The sequence below is a fragment of the Emericellopsis atlantica genome (genome assembly GCF_019669845.1).
Source record: "Emericellopsis atlantica unplaced genomic scaffold F5Z01scaffold_23, whole genome shotgun sequence".
In the NCBI taxonomy this organism is placed as follows: Eukaryota; Fungi; Ascomycota; class Sordariomycetes; order Hypocreales; family Bionectriaceae; genus Emericellopsis; species Emericellopsis atlantica.
Genome location: NW_025764725.1, coordinates 416,762 through 432,063, shown reverse-complemented (window position 1 = coordinate 432,063; position 15,302 = coordinate 416,762). Strand labels below are relative to the sequence as shown.

The 15,302-nt window shown below is 58.6% G+C and overlaps 5 protein-coding genes across 5 annotated transcripts; 1 reads left to right on the top strand and 4 right to left on the bottom strand.

Moving 5' to 3' along the window:
* Positions 1-450: 450 nt before the first annotated feature.
* F5Z01DRAFT_251324 (uncharacterized protein) lies at positions 451-5,118 on the bottom strand. The gene has a single exon (XM_046258497.1). The coding sequence runs from the start codon at positions 4,965-4,967 to the stop codon at positions 564-566; it is 4,404 nt and encodes a 1,467-aa protein (XP_046116063.1). The 5' UTR covers positions 4,968-5,118; the 3' UTR covers positions 451-563.
* Positions 5,119-6,434: 1,316 nt separating this feature from the next.
* F5Z01DRAFT_251305 (uncharacterized protein) lies at positions 6,435-9,192 on the top strand. Its single transcript, XM_046258496.1, has one exon. The coding sequence runs from the start codon at positions 6,561-6,563 to the stop codon at positions 9,147-9,149; it is 2,589 nt and encodes an 862-aa protein (XP_046116062.1). The 5' UTR covers positions 6,435-6,560; the 3' UTR covers positions 9,150-9,192.
* On the bottom strand, positions 9,193-11,529 carry F5Z01DRAFT_251304 (uncharacterized protein). The gene is made up of 5 exons (XM_046258495.1): positions 11,175-11,529; positions 10,688-10,974; positions 10,571-10,616; positions 10,138-10,515; positions 9,193-10,085 (listed from the first exon to the last, which is right to left on the bottom strand). Exons 1-5 carry the CDS (start codon positions 11,354-11,356, stop codon positions 9,236-9,238), a joined length of 1,743 nt encoding a protein of 580 aa, XP_046116061.1. The 5' UTR covers positions 11,357-11,529; the 3' UTR covers positions 9,193-9,235.
* A 52-nt stretch (positions 11,530-11,581) lies between these two features.
* F5Z01DRAFT_662063 (uncharacterized protein) lies at positions 11,582-13,160 on the bottom strand. Its single transcript, XM_046263922.1, has one exon. The coding sequence runs from the start codon at positions 12,748-12,750 to the stop codon at positions 11,704-11,706; it is 1,047 nt and encodes a 348-aa protein (XP_046116060.1). The 5' UTR covers positions 12,751-13,160; the 3' UTR covers positions 11,582-11,703.
* Positions 13,161-13,410: 250 nt separating this feature from the next.
* F5Z01DRAFT_676373 (uncharacterized protein) lies at positions 13,411-14,992 on the bottom strand (the record flags this gene model as incomplete). Its single annotated transcript, XM_046265248.1, has 2 exons — positions 13,411-13,935; positions 13,997-14,992. 2 exons carry the CDS (start codon positions 14,990-14,992, stop codon positions 13,411-13,413), a joined length of 1,521 nt encoding a protein of 506 aa, XP_046116059.1.
* Between the last annotated feature and the right edge of the window lie 310 nt (positions 14,993-15,302).

The window sequence follows — 15,302 nt, the reverse complement described above, 5'->3', positions numbered from 1 at the left end:
TGCGTGTCTCACCCAAACCGCTTCAATCACGATGTAACAACACCCAGCCAACAGCAACGCCAAGCGTCATGCAATGAAGGCTTCGCTGGATTGATGGCCGATGGTACATGACACTCGGAAGTCGCCCGCGTCTTCTGGCCGACTGACGTCCGAATATCCTCCACACCTCCACATATTCCCCTCCTCTCCAAGATTTCCCCGCGTCGGGACTGGGGATGTGAGTGATGATATCTCACCGCCCTCGCTTCAAAAGAACCCTGGAGTTGATCAGTCTCTAGTGGACCGAAATCGCCCGCTTCTGCTCCAGCTGGGATCCTTCGACACCCAAATGGAGTCATAATCGTTGTTGATCGCGAACAACGTCGCGGAGTGTCCGCAGTCTTTCCATCCGCACATGGTTTAGCATCCTGGTGCTTTGAGAATCACCCCCAGGCACGATCACGGCGAGTGTACATTGCCTGAAGCTCTACAAGACACGCAGTCGAAGTAAAAGCGAGACTTGATATGCAAAACGCCAGCTACCATGCAACTATGCAGTCGTAGAACGTGAAAATCGTCAACCATCACAACCCCCCCTTTTCCCATCTCTCCCGTATGGCATGCTTCCAATCCTGATAGCTCATCACCTCCCTATCTTTGAGGACTTGCCCCGTATGGAGAACTCGTTGCAGAGGCGGCACCTCCATCCACTCGTGGTCTGGCTGGCATAGACTCGTCTTATCGGTCCCAGGTTGTATCTTCTTATGCAGGCATCTCCCGCAGAAAGCATCGAGGCAAAAGTGGCAGATGAAAAACTCGGCGTTTGATGGCACAATCTCTAAACAGTGTGCGCAGGATCGGCTGGACGATTGTATATCGGGCAGCTTGGGCTCGAGGCGGGTATGCACTGGCGAGTCACCGGGTGTGCTGAGCGAGGCCTCTGGGTTGAGACGTCGCATCGACACGGCCAGGGCGAGGGCGTTCTCGTCGTCTCCCGCTGCGACAAACAGCTTCAGCAGGTTCTCCAGCGCGAACTGATCATTCTGCAGATCCTCGTCCTCCAGAATCTCGCAGGATTCGAGGATGAGCGCCGACAGCAGTTTCTCTGCGTCCCTTTCCCGCCCTCGGAGGCGGTAAAATAGCGCTAGATAGATGGCAGCGGCGTTGACGTCGGAGCCGAGCATGCTCGCTGGTAGATCCAGGTTCCGATGAGCGTTTTGCTTGGCCTGCACATACTCGAGCTTCTGGATCCAGCGATCGGCACCAGACGACGTGATGCCCGCCCGCAACGCCATGCCCTTGTACAGCGACGCCAGCTTCTGAAAGGAAACCGCGTGGGCTGATCTCGTAGGGACATTGCCTCTTGGTCGATACTCTACCAGAGAGATCTGCTCAAAGACCTCAATGGCCTCGTCAAAGTCTCGGCTGTAGACGAGCGCTGTGCCCATGGCGAGGCGAAGATAGAGCTCCTTGAGTGTATCGCGCCTGTCGTGCGCCACGTCGATGCTCATCTCGAGCCTCTCCACCAGGAAATCGGTCTTGCCCGTCGTACACGCGGCCTTGGGCAGCCATTCGAGAACTATAGGTTTGCTGTGCTTGGCGCACAAAAAGTCGACGAGACGACTCTGTTCCCGGGTGCGGCTCGAGGGTTGGAGGGCCATGTCTTCAATGACCTTCATCATTTCCTCGTGCATGTTCTCGGCTGCTAGAACGTCTAGAAAGCTAGTCGCCGCTTCAAACCGCTCGTGATAGTCAAGCGCCGCATTTTCAGCGCTATCGAGAGCTTCGTGGAAGTACCGAACGGCAAGGTCTACTTCTCTCGCGCGGTAGTAGCATTGCGCAATGAGGTAATGATCCTTGTACAGCCGCCACTGGCTTGCTCCTCGCTGCGGTAGAGTGGGTGTCCCGTTCTCAAGAATTTCCTGTTCCTTGGCCTCGCACTTCAGCGCCAGGTGCAGAGCTTCACCATACCTCTCATCAACGGAGAGACAGAACGCTTTCCGCCCCAGGGTCTCGACGCTATCTGGCTCAAGCTTCAGCGCGCTGTTGTAATGCTGGAGTGCTTCCTCGTTCATGCCGCTCGTGAGAAAGGTGCTGCCCACGCGACGGTACCAATGGGCCGTCTTCTCGCAGGCGGCCCATTCTGTCGCCTTGTCGATACGCGTTACGACGGGGATGGCCGACCAGTGGCACTGTGAGTCAGACCATTTGTGGCCCTCCTCCATGTAGGCGATGCTCTGGACGATTTTGAAGCAGAAGCGAGTAGGCACATACTGCTTGAAGCTCGCGTCGAGCCACGCTCTTGCGTAAAATTTGCCAATCTGCTGGAAGAGTCCTGTGGGTTTCTGTACGGACCCTTTGGCCCATTGTTGGGCTTCTGGGCCCAGGCCGGACAGAACATCTGGGTCACTCATCCAGGCCTTGAGGGCAGAAATGTTGCTGTCGGTCAGAACCTCGAGACCCTCGTCATTTTGCTCGTACAAAACACTCCAGTCGTAGATGATGTCGTCTTGGGTCAGCATCCGATAGATTTGCGGCCCAAGCTTGCGCTTCTCCTCGACACTGACCGCGGAGGGCGAGAGGACGGCAAGATGCTCTTGCCAATACCAAGCAGCATACTGTCTCAGAGCATATCTTTTTACGCCCAACTTATGTTTGTCGAACCATTGCTTGTCATTAAAAATGCGCAGGCATGTCTCAAGGACATGCAGACGTGCCTTATTGATGTCGAATCCTATCTGTGGTCCCTTTGTGCCCCCTGTAGCGGATAAGGTATCTTCGTCGCGGAAAAAGTCCCGCACGGAGGCATGGAAGAAAGTGACCATGGTTGTCGATTTCTTGGACCGAAACTCCATCTCTTCTCCCGCGTCGAGAAGCTCGGGCCTTCGCGCAGGGCTGCGAGAGAGACTATACCTTCGACTCGGGCTCGTCTCGCTCAGAGTAACAGGACTTGTCCGCCTTCGGTTGTAGGCGATGCGTTTCGCAGGGCTGACGGCTCTTTGCGGTGACTCCTTCTTGCCCGTCGAGCTTGACCTCCGGAAACGGCCCGTGGGCGATTCCTGCTGACCCTTTTGCGCGCGCTCGTGGCTCTTGACGAGGTCGTCGGTCGTGAGGCCATCTTCACGCTCGAGCTCGAAGAAGCAGGCGTACTGCCCGCGTAGTGTGTCCTCGAACCGGAAAGGGGGATCCCCGAATCGGAGTATCAAGATTGCTTCGAGCTGTTCGAGTGTGAGGGTTTGCTCGGCGCAGGTCACCCAGCGAAGCATCTCATTGAGGTCCGTCGCTTCTTCCTCGGAGATTGTCGCGGACAGGTTGGCAAGGGTTGTTTTCAGTACGCCATTGATCTCGCGGGGAAACGACTCGAGCGACTTGAGGATCGTGGTCGGCCTGCGCTTGCGGTTCATGTCCGCCAGCATAAACTTGGCCAGGATGAAGAGGCCATCCACGCGTTTAACCATGGCCCTGATGACTTGGTTCTTGAAATCCAGGGTGCTTCTGTTCAGGAGCCTTGACGAAAACACCTCGGCCTCAATGTATGCCAGCACATCGTTTGCGTTTCGATCTGGCGTGACATGGACGACGGTGAGCTTGTGCTGCGCCGAGGGCGGGTCCAGGTAGGAGGTGACCAGCTCCGTCAAGTACGACCTGCCCACGAGGGCGATTTGAACTCTAGAATGCCGTGTCGGTGGTCTCAAGGTGTCCTCCTGCGGCTCGAGCTGCCGTAGCAGTTCCTCCAACTCATCTGGTTCCGCCTCGTCAATTCCGTCGAGAAAGACATAAAATGACCGTCCACGAGTATCCTCCTCCAACGGCTGCACAAAAAGCCGTCGGAAGGCGCTGGGAATGGTCTTAATGTCGTCGCTGCTATGCACTCTTCGAGCAATCTGCTTGCCATACAACGCATCACTCTCACTGAGTTGATACGCAACGTCCCGCAGAGCTTGTAGAACCGACCTCGTCTCTGGGTTGTTGGCGCGGAAATAAAAGTACGCCAGGTGCGAGAGGTTGTCGGTGCCCCACGAGATCAAGCGGCTGGCTAAGAATGACTTTCCTGTGCCTGGGCCGCCTGACATCCACAGGTAATGCGTCTCGCTGCGCATCCACGCCTTGAGGCCCGAGTCCTCCAACAGCCAGTTGCCCGTGCCTGGTACACGATTCCGCTCGAATGCTGTGTTGAAGTCCTCGGGGAAGGGAGACGGTTCGAGGATTTCCCTCAGTCGATCTTGATGCGCGACGGTTGCTCTCTCCTTGTACTCTGTTCTCATCTCCTGGATGTTCTCGCTCATCTGCGAGACCATGTGCTCCACACGATCCGTCTTGGTGTCGATCCGTGAAACCCCACCGTACGTGTCGGCCAGCACCTGTCTCTCCTCGCCGAGAGTGAGCCTCTGTAGGTTGACGAGGGCTTCTTGCACGGGGCTGTCGGCGCCAAACAGGTTGCGGAAGTAGGACTTGACCCTGCCGCGACGTACCTCCTTGGTGGCGAGCACAAGGACCTGGAAGAGGGCACTGAAGATGTGGACCACCTTCTCGCGCAGGGCCGTCGACATTTTGTGCTGGAGGTACACGTCGAAGCGGGCGGTGAAGTCTTTGAGCTGGCCGAACAGTTCAACAATGGAGTTGTATGTCGAGGACACGTTGTTCGCCGCGTTGACGAGAAACATGACGGCGGAGAAGATACTCTGCGTTGGCGGGAAGATCTCGCCCGCGGCGCCACTGACGACCTCTCCAACGATTTCGACGGGTTTGAGCATGGTGGTCAAGGCACCGAAGAGGGACGCCCTCTTGGCCCGGAAGGAAGAAAAGTGCTCATTGGAGATGTCGAGTTGCGTCTTGAGGTCGGACAAGTTGCGCATAGGCGGGCTCATGAAATCATCGAGGTTGTCTCCCGACGTCTCGCGGTAGAGTGCGCGAGCGTCGGTGAGGACCGCCTGGAACTCACTCGCTTCATAGCCGGGTGGCTCTTCCTTCTCTGTTTTGGACCCCATCTTGAGGCTATTTGGTGAGAGGTAGTGCCAGATCCGGTTGTACTAGATGCTGTGGGATGCAGGGGTGTGAAAGGTGCGTGCACGGGAGGCTGAGACTCTTCCAGATATATATCCCTGACTCATAGGACTGACATGTCTTGCTACGTGTGTGTAGGAACAGCCTCCTGGCCTTGGACTCTTGGCCAAGTCGACGACCACGCCCAGTGGACGAGGCTGCAAGGTTCTGGACAGTCAAGAGTCACACACGCAGCTGACTGAATCTGTAGTGTTGGCGCTGCACTTCAGTCACGGTTGGGCTGAGCGTCAAGTATTGTGTGCTTGGGTCTGTCCGACTCTGTCGAGTCCGGGAGGAGGGGGATCCGATGCCTCATCCGCGGGGCTCAGGTCAGGGCAGAGCCAGGCGACAGTGGCTTGTGATCGCCATTGCGGGCGCGGTAGTGCTGATTGGGCGCATGACGCCAGTGCAGTAGGGCTGCATTTTGGTCGACGCGCGAGGCAGGGCGGCATCCGCGCTGCCGCAGTCGTGACTGGTCGGTGTGGGCGGTCTTGTCTCTGTATGCCTTTCTGGCTTGGTGGTGGATTAATAGCCAGTCAGCACACTAGCGGAGAGTGATGGCAGGCGAAGCTGTGAAGTGATCGCGCTTTGCGCACAGGCGTGGTGAAGGTTGTCGCTCCAGGTCCAGATTTCCATGACGGATGACTGGATGCCTGGCCCTGGCGGTCCGTCCCAGGCTCCCAGCGGCCCAGCGGCCCAGCCCCGTCCATTACGTAGGCCACCCTCCCGCGTTCCTACCCTAGACGCCTTGCTCTATTAGACCAGTACTCTTATCCAGTTCTGTTTGCTCACAGTCCGCTGGAGATCTACTTCTAACAGGTTCTTAATAAGAATTAACGGAACTTCACAGACTACCCTGCGACGGTCGGCAGCCTTACTCTGGTCATGTTGCTCGTGACCTCATCCCACGGCTGTGCGAAGAACGATGATGTGTCTAGCTGAAGACTGTGAAGCCTCCCGAAGACGAGGCTCTCACAACTTGAAATGTAGAAAAGGCGTCTACGGAATTTGGAGTGTGACATAATTTCAGCGTGCATGTGTTTCGCGCTGCCAATCCGTATTTGGGTACTCCAAACACGACGAAACCTGCAAACTTCTTGTTTACATCCTCCTCCTAAATTGATTTTTCCGTGCGACAAAAAGCAATGCAACTCTGGTAAAGATAGTCCTTCCGCGCCTCAAATGCCCATGCAGACCCCATTTAGTAGTCCGACATGCGATCCCACGCCTCTGCGTGCAGCTGAAAACGCCTATCGACAATACGGGCGTTTTCTGCGTTCTACCTGAGCAATGCTGAAAGCCTCGAACGTCCAAGGCAGGATGCTGGCTGGCTGCAATACTCGTTCAGCCGCAGCCGGTTCCGAGTTGGAGGATGTGATTAAATGAGAGGTCTGCCTCAGTCACGCGCTTTCTACACGATGAACAGCTGGTAATAGACTTTCATCAACCCAGATTCTGTCTGGTTGGGCGCAATACATACTGTACACAGCAAGCGTTCCCAAGTCACCCCCCAAAGACTCTCAATCGCAGTCCTCATCATGGGCTGGGACCCTGCGACCATCGCAGGCGTTGCGGCGCTTGTCGTCGCCATTGTCGCCATGATCATCGCCGTGGCCCAGGCTACCCAGCAATACTTTATCACCGGCCAGCAGATCCGTCTGTGTGACAGTGTCGTGTACGGACCGATGCCGGGCCAAGGCCGTCGCGTTTGGGAGATGTCGCAGTTCCGCTTCCGTGTGCTGTACAGCATGCCACAGATATCTCTCGAGCCGCGTCACTGGGGATCTGGCGGCGGAGCTATCAGGCGTTCGTGTGCTATTGCGGAGCACCCTCTCCCGTGCCTTAGAGCTTGGGATGCTCTAACAGAAGTAAATTCAGGGCAAACGGTCAATGAAATGAGCTCACCTGGACAACAAGCTCTCCGCAGACGACGACCTGCGCCCGAGGCGGGCGAAGTGGAGAGGCATGCCGGAAAGGAGACACGCAAATCGACCGTCCCGCCAGGAGAAGCTTCTTGGGTCTCGTTTTGCCGAGCTGTGGAACGTTCATGCGGCGACTCGATACGGGTGGACTATGTCGAATGCGACGTCGATCGATGCCCAAGCGACCTCGTCAGCGTCCCGATGCCCACCTCGATGAGAGACATTGTCATCATGGGCTTAACAGCGGGCATGGTTGTCACGAGAGCATCCTTTGAAGAAAAGTCCGTGTCGATGCAGGGCCCAGCTGGGAGCTTGACCAGCGCGAGCCATCCTGTCTTGGGACCCATATTGCATTTCACCCCAACCACTCTGTGCCCCCCGGTGCCGCAGGCCTTCGGGGTGAGCAGGACAAGCCCGCGCGGCACCGTCGACGACCCCTGGCTGGGCAGGATTTTGGACGTCCCTAGTGTCGCGAATCAGTACTACCACTGGGTTAAGAGGCGCACGGCGCGCAGACTGGACGAAAGATGGATCAAGGATCACCAAGGCTTGACGGGCTATGAGATTCACGTCGCCTCAGTCACGAAAACCAAGGCCTCTGCCAAGGGAACAAATTTGGAGCAAAAGACATCCCCCAGCGATGGTGAGCGAAGAGGTCTAGCCAGGACCGACCCTTACCAACTGGTGGAGCACAAACCAGCGGATGGCGCTTGGGTCATGATCATTTATCTACCACCTCCATGTCCATACGGGAAGCGGCGCGGACCACAGCGACGGGCTGGGTCTGGAGGAATTCCAGAACCAGATGGTGAAGCGAACCAAAAGCACTCCGCTAAAGGCCACGCACGTTCTGGGAATGTCCATGCGTCGTCGTACAGGAGGCCCAAGGTCGAGGATGCCGATGACGAGGGAGAATCTGTGCAGCCCGTGGCCGAGAAGACGACCTCATCGCCACCCGCAGATCCCCGTAAGGATTCCGAATCGCCAGTACCACCTCTTCCACCCGGTTTCAACGAGCCACCATCCCTCATGCTTGATGACGAGGATGAGGGAGGGCATGAGCGTGATAACACGACAGACCCGTTAGCGGAACGCAAGAGGATTGCAAAAGAGCGTCAAGCCGCAAGAGCTGTCAAGATGGACGCAATACAAAAGGACATGTCTCTTGTCCAGCAGTCGGTCGAGCAGGGCGCGATGACTTCACCCTATGAAGAAGCAGCCGCCGAAAGGAGAGGAGACCAGATCCCAAAGCTGCTGACCTACCATTCGCTCCACAGTTCCGCTGACGCAGCTGAAAAGGAACCACCACCGGTCACGGACGAGGCGTACGAGGCTCGAGACAGGGAGAAGGAGAGGGAGGAGGCCAAATTGGCGAGGGGCGAAGCCCGGCACAAGAGGAACCTGGCTCGAACGCAGGTCATGAGGATGACCAGGGTCGATGTGTTCTGGCTAAGCCAGGTGGACATCACCGGCGGGCAATGGGTGACGCCCTGGCACGACGCTGAATGCCTGCCGCTGTCAGCAGCTGCTGCAGGCGGCATCACGGTCATCCTCGAGGCCTTGCTCGGGTTTCTCGACGAGAAGTCGCTCCTCTATACAGGTTCAAGCATGGAAACGTACAGATCCTTCCAAGAGACGGCCTACTGGATGCTCGAGGGCAGGACGACGTCGTTCCCAGCCTACGCCCTCAATGCGCGCGGCGGCGTCGTCGCCCAGGGTACGTACATTGGCGTCAACATCCCTGTACTGGAGGGCGTCGTGCCCGCGCTGCAGCTCCTACACTCGTACGAGTGGCAAGTCAGCACGACCCGGAACAACGAGGACAATGTCGAGGAGTCTAACGTGGAGCTGATGCGGATCGACGCGTGGCTGTCATACGTGGGACGCACCGATCAGATCGCCAACGGGCCCCGAAGGCTGCTCAAGCAGACGCCCGCCCTGATCGCCCTGCTCGTGGAGGAGCACGAGCTCGACTTTCAGAACATGGACCTGTCGGCGGAGGAGGGTGGGTGGCAGGACATTGCCGATGCGGCGGCGGATCTGATGGACACGCTGGTGGAGGAGGAGCTGAACGAAGCGGAGCAGCTCTACGTCCTCGTGGCCCTGCTGCGGACGTTGAAGGTGGTGCAGAGCGTGTGGGCGGGTTCCGACTCGCACGATCTGCGGACAATCCTGGAGCGAGATGTCCAGGTCCACCTGGTCTAGTCATACTATTCTGCCATACGTTGATCTATGCTGGGAAACGAAAAAAAAAAAAAACTCCGATGCTATGCTGTCCTCATGATATCGAATCAGGCAGGCGTTGTGTCCTTGGCCGAGGCTGCTTTGCCCAGCATGGCTCGGTACCACGTCTGGATAGACTGCGTCTCTTTGTACGCTCTCGAAGGCCAAGCCATCGTTTCGAGCCTTTGACGAGCCCCGTCCCAGCCCTCGATGCCAAAAGCAAGGGCAGCCTCCCTGATGTGGCCTTCAAACGACGCCCTGAGGGCCCTGTTCCCAAAATCAAGAGGCCCCTCCACACAACCCAAGCTGAACGCACCGGTAAAAGCCTTCCAGAGCCACAGATTGCTCTGCGAAGTCTTGGAAGACACGGGATCCTCCTTCAAGCACCTTCGGGCTTGTTGTAGGTCCATGTCGACCATGGCCAGGTGATGCCCCAACAAGCGCTGATCCATGACGCACCCAGCATTGGTCGCCTCGATCACGCAGTTCTCGTACGCCGCCACCGTCGCGTACATGCCACTCCACGCCGAAGGTAGCCGTGGCTCTTCCTCCGCCGCCAGGAGCGAATCGGTGTGGTTCTCCATGCCAATGTACCACATGTCCGTGGCCGAGTGCCGACTCCACATAATGTCCCTCACGCTTTCGTATTCCTCGGACCCGTGCCAGCGGTGCTTGAGCTCGCAGGCGTGCGTCATGGAGCGGAGGATCTCGAGGCTGCGGACCACGTCGATGGGTCTGGGCACGGTGGACGCCGGCGGGGGCGAGAAGAGGTTCGGGATCAGGCAGACCACCTTGAGACCGATCATGCGCTCCTGGATCCACGCCTCCATCTGGCTGTCGGGCTGTATGCATGGCTTGTTCCTGACGTCTACGAGGTCTGCGTTGCGCGTCTTGACGCCCTGCACAAGCATGCTGACGCTGTCATGGTTAGTAAAGTTTCCCAAGTGTGGTGGGCGGCTTTGAGACGTACAAGAGAACATATCGGTCACACAGTTCCTCGTGGAGGGTCTTTTGCGTGTCGCTGGACGATAACTCGTCCCGGATTGCGGAGCGCGCCTCCAGCAAAGCCAGCATGCCTTGTATGTGACTCTCGGCAGCGACCTCGTCCGAGATCAACAACGCCTCCACCATGGCGAGGGTGGCTACCTCCTTGATGCAGTCGCAGAGCTCCAGCCGCGTCCGCATCGTGCGCTGTATCTTCGTGTTGATCAGGCGAATGTTCTCGACCTTGTGGAAGAAGTACGTCTTGGCAAAATCGGCCAGCTGCCCCGTGCTCCACGCGTAGTGGACGCTGGCGAGGAGCACGGCCGAGCGGAGGGCGGTCGGGTCGTGGATGACCGCGCGCAGACTGCGATGGGTGGCATGTGAGCGTGGGGAGTGGGCAAGACTCTTGGACAACTTACGAGTTCTTTCGCGGATCGTCCACGTGGTCCATGGCAGATCGATGAACTAGGAGAGGCGCGTGAGCAGGACCGGTCTCGCGGAGACCGTGATAGCATGCACGAGGTGATCTGGCTTACAGTATTGCAGCAGCGTCACGGACTCCAGCGGCATGTCGATCGAGTACGTGCTAAACGGGTCGCCCGACTTGCCGAGTAGCTTCTGCCAGTTTGTGGCAGGCTTCTTTGGAGGTGCGGGAGTTGGTTTGGCAGACTTGGCCTTGATTTGAACCTCCGAGGCTGGTGTCGACACTGTCCATGGCTGCTGGAGGCCCGGGACGCCAGCCCGCTCCGTGGCACGTCGCTCTCTCAGGGGCACACTGGGTTGCGAATACTCGCATTGGCGGGACGTCGTGGAGCAGTTGATGCTTTGCGCGGACATGTCAGTAGACTGCACGTCTCATATGCGACAGATTTGATTTCCTCATGAATAGGGCCTTGTACAGGGTACATGTAGTGGTAGGAGAGATCGTATCGTAACCCACTCGTTATCAAATCACATGTTGCTCCATCCCAGCGTATAACGACATGCAATCGAGTCAGAGTCAGGGAGTGTTCCTCTACTCACCAGACGGGCTTGGTCTCGTCGCAGCGCTTGTGCCTCTTGCGACAGGTCAGGCAGCCATCTCTGCTGCGCGTGTGGTTCCGTCTCTGGCGTTGCGTGGCCGGAGTGTCGCCACCATCAGGTCCATCACCAGCATCCTCCTGCTTCATCGACACGGGGCCAGCGTCCTGGGGCGTGAGTCTCATGATGCGTGGCCAGCGGGGGCGATGGAGGCACAGGTGAGGAGCAGACTGGACACGGAGCACCCAGCATGCGAGACGTTATAGATGTTGTCAGCACTTGGTAAAGATTGAGCGAGACGCGCGCACAGCCACGGACTGGACAGGCAAACTTGATTAATTCTAGCCTGGGCCATGCCCGGCCCCTGGCCTGCGGTAGAAGAAGTCGAGACGTGAGACGCGCTAATCCCCTTTTGATCTATTCGGCCGGTCGGGGCACGGAGCGGAGATGTCCAGGGTGGGTCCCGGCGGACTAGCTCTTTTAGGACACTTTACATCTTCCCCTTTTTAACTGCCTACCCTAAGGGCTATCATTACCCCATGATCCTGTACACCGGGTACTCGTCGCCCACGCTCACGGGTCGTGGGCGCGTCAGGTTCGCGTGCAGGGGCGTCGTGTTGAGGAACGTGACGGGTACGTCCACCAGACTCCCGTTGGACGCGTTAATGTACGTCCAGTCAATCTGCGTCTCCTCGGGGTAGTCGGTGATGATAATGTCGTAATCGTTGGCGATGAAATCCGCCCTCGCCGACTCGATCGTGCGGTAGACGTCCTCTGCGTTGTCCGCGGCCGTCTGGAGGAGGGCCTCGAGCATGACCACACCCGTCGCCACGCGGCGCTGAAAGTGCTGGTCAGCCAGCCTGATACCGCGGGTCTCGTACAGAAACATGACCGCCTGGCTGAGGGCAATCGAGGTGTCGCCCATCTTGGCGTCCGAGGTCGTCTCGTCGAGGACAATGTCGTCCGTCTCCAGGGTGCCGGTCACGTAGGGACTCCAGCGCAGGTCGTGGGCCTCCATGGCGGCGGCGATGCTGTTGGCGAACAGGTCCTCGGACAGGGCGCGAATGTCCTTGTGGATGTTGAGGTTCTTCATGGCGGAGAACTGGCCGTCCTGCGCGGGCAGCCACTGTTCGTCTGCACCGTAGGCGCGCGACGCTGTGTACTCGTGAAAATCGACGGCCACGTGAGGCGCAAAGTCCATGACAAACTTCTTGATGTCCCGCGTCTGCTGGCGGGCCATCTTGGTGTGGTCGCGGTTCGGATCGAACGAGGTGGCCAGCTCTCGCTGAAAGTAGGACACGCCGTCCGGGTTATAGCGCGGCAGGACCAGAATGTCGGCCTTGTCGAGGATCGAGGACGCCCAGGTCTGGTTCGCGTCCATCTTGCCGAGGATTGCGAGGACAGACTGGTCCCCGGCTGGCTCGTTGCCGTGGACGCCACCTTGAAGGTAGATCTTGAGCTTGTCGTCCGTGCCGTTGGCGTAGCTCTCGAGAATGTCGCCGCTGTCGGTGTTGGAGAGGTAGACATAGGGGAACGACCGCCCTTCCTCCGAAGTGAAGTGGGCAACGTGGTAGCTCATCCACTCGTTTCTCGACGCCAGTGTCTGGAGGAAGTTCTCCAGGACAAACTGCGGCGTGGGGCCACTGGTGCCGTTCGACCAGCCCTCGGGAACAGAGTCATCATTCTTGAACGAGGGGGAGAGGATGTCAATCTCGTCCAGTGGCGCAAAGTTCCTCGAGACTTGCCCGCGAGTCTTGCTCGACAGTGGCCTGGTTCCCGGCGTAGATGACCTGAGCGGAGGCAGAGGTCACAGCCAGCAGGCCTGCGAGGAGGATGAAGTTGATGCCCATTGTGTCGACTGAGCAGCAGGCTGGGAGATCAGAGAGAGAGAGAACGAGAGTCCATGCCACGGTCGGTGAGGCAACTTCTCCAACTTATACCCGGTGGAGGTTGGCGTCATTTCTCCACAACCTTATCTTTTAGCTTAACTGAATACATTAGACTGGACTCGCCCCTCTTACTCCGATGTAGGAACAAGAGGAACCGTGAAGTTTGCCCGATGAGGAAGGTCAAGACATGGTGTATATCGCGCACTTGTTGAGGCCTCGGAAGCATCTGGGTTCAAGACTATGCTATATTTCTCATTGCTCATCTACACATCAATGTCTGTCTACCCAATTCACCACCGCGCCTCGCTCACATGCACCCAACAGCAGCAAACACACTCAGCCTCCCACTCTTAATGAGACTTGCCAGGGACACCGCAGGGGCCGACATGGTCGTGCGTGGCCGCCGCGTGGACGCCCGACCTCTCCCAGAGCTGGGCGTGGTCCGACGCCCAGCGCCTCTTGCGCATGTCGACCGGCTCGATGGACTCGAAGCTCATGGCGTACTTGGCCACCGAGTTGGCGATGCTCTTGGTGTTGAGCAGGTACGCCTCGTGGTTGAGGTTGCTCATGTCGTCGCCGGCCTGGTGGTAGTTGACGTCGTACGCGACGCCCGCCTCGCCGCCAAAGAGCGCCGCCTCCTCTTCCGTCTTGACGCCCTCGGCGCCGGTAAACAAGCCGCCGGAGGGGATGCCGTTCTCGATAAAGGCCGCGTAGTCGGAGCGGCCGCTAAAGTCGGTGGGCACGTGGCCGGCGCCGTTGCGGTCGTAGAACTCCTCAAACTCCTTCTCGATGGCGTCGGAACCGGGGGGGCCCGTCAGGTTGAAGGCGCTGCCGTCACCGTCGTAGATGCCGTACATGTAGTTGGGGGAGGCAATCTGCGTCGTCAGCGAGAGTTCTAAAGAGGAATCACAGACTGGGAGATAAGGAAACACCCACCATGTCAAAGTTGAGGTAGGCGCGCATCTTGGCCAGCTCCACGTCCGACGTGCTCAGCTGATTGACGTAGTAGTAGGAGCCGAGCTTGCCAAACTCCTCGGCGCCCCAGAAGGCGAAGCGTACGGCATTCTTGATCCGGAAACCGGCAAGGGCCTCGGCCACGCGGAGGACACCGACGGAGCCCGAGCCGTCGTCGTTGATGCCAGGGCCGGCAAAGACGGAGTCCGAGTGTCCACCCAGGATCAGGACATTGTCGTGGTCACCGGCCTTGGTCTCGGCAATGACGTTGTAGTTGACACGCGACTCGACGAGGGCGTCGAGGCTCAGCTCGGCCTGGACGTCGCCGGCCGCGAGCTGCTCCAGGATGGGCTGGGCGTCCTCCAGGCTGATGGTGACGGTGGGCGCGTAGTCGCCAAAGGGGTCCCCCAAGGTGGCGGCCAGGGAGCCTTCCACGTTGTTGTAGATGACGAGGCCTATGGCGCCCGCTGCCTTGGCCGCGGTGGCCTTGGCGCCAAAGGAGCATGTGCCACGCGAGAGCAGGGCAATGTTGCCCTCGACCTCGGCGGGGAACTCCTCGGCGGTGCAGCCCAGACCCTCGACCGCGATCAGGGGCCCGCTGAGCTCGCCGCCTGGCGTGTAGGTGGCAGGCGACGAGTCCACCTCCTCGCCCGCCACGGTCAGGACGCCCTCAGCCCGTGCAAAGAGCTCGGTGAAGGGCTGCTTGACGACGTCGTAGTAGTCGAGGCTGTCGAGGCTGTCGTAGAGCCAGTCGACGGTGGCGTTGTGACCGCCACCGCCAAAGGCCCGGTTGCCCCCGTTGGCGTCGGCAAAGTCCTGCAACTTCTGCGAGCCGGCCAGCAGGTCCTCGAGGTTGATGAGGGCTTGCAGCTTCTCCGAGTCGACCCAGCCCTTGGAGCAGTTCTTGGCCTGGCTCAGGGCAGGCAGGGACAGGGCGGCGGCGGCGGCAGCCCCGCGAAGGGTGCTGGTGGACTTCATCTTGGAGTGGGTTGCTATTCAAGACGAGGAGAGAATGCGGAGGAGAGGGATAGACACTCGACCGTCTTGGTGGGCGCACCCATGACTTTTGTACGTACGCCAGCAAACATTCCAGTCTGTGCGTATCATCCATGTGGCCGTCTGTCTGACCCCTGCCTGCCTGCCTGCCTGCCTGATCGCGTTATCTCTCGCCAATGGCCCTGGCGAGGAGCGCCAGTCCAGCGCGGCTCCAAATTCCAAGTCGATGCGCAAGGGGAACTGCCTCATCGGGCCCTCCTCCATTCGTTCTAGACAGGGACTTGTGTCTCGC

Bases quoted from the DNA above. Each gene is read 5' to 3' on its own strand.
- F5Z01DRAFT_251324 (XM_046258497.1), bottom strand. From the start codon at position 4,967: ATGGGGTCCAAAACAGAGAAGGAAGAGCCACCCGGCTATGAAGCGAGT.
- F5Z01DRAFT_251305 (XM_046258496.1), top strand. From the start codon at position 6,561: ATGGGCTGGGACCCTGCGACCATCGCAGGCGTTGCGGCGCTTGTCGTC.
- F5Z01DRAFT_251304 (XM_046258495.1), bottom strand. From the start codon at position 11,356: ATGAGACTCACGCCCCAGGACGCTGGCCCCGTGTCGATGAAGCAGGAG. The intron at 10,975-11,174 runs GTGAGTAGAGGA...GTCCGCGCAAAG, and splicing joins GACGAGACCAAGCCCGTCTG to CATCAACTGCTCCACGACGT. The intron at 10,617-10,687 runs GTAAGCCAGATC...CGCCTCTCCTAG, and splicing joins CGTGACGCTGCTGCAATACT to TTCATCGATCTGCCATGGAC.
- F5Z01DRAFT_662063 (XM_046263922.1), bottom strand. From the start codon at position 12,750: ATGAGCTACCACGTTGCCCACTTCACTTCGGAGGAAGGGCGGTCGTTC.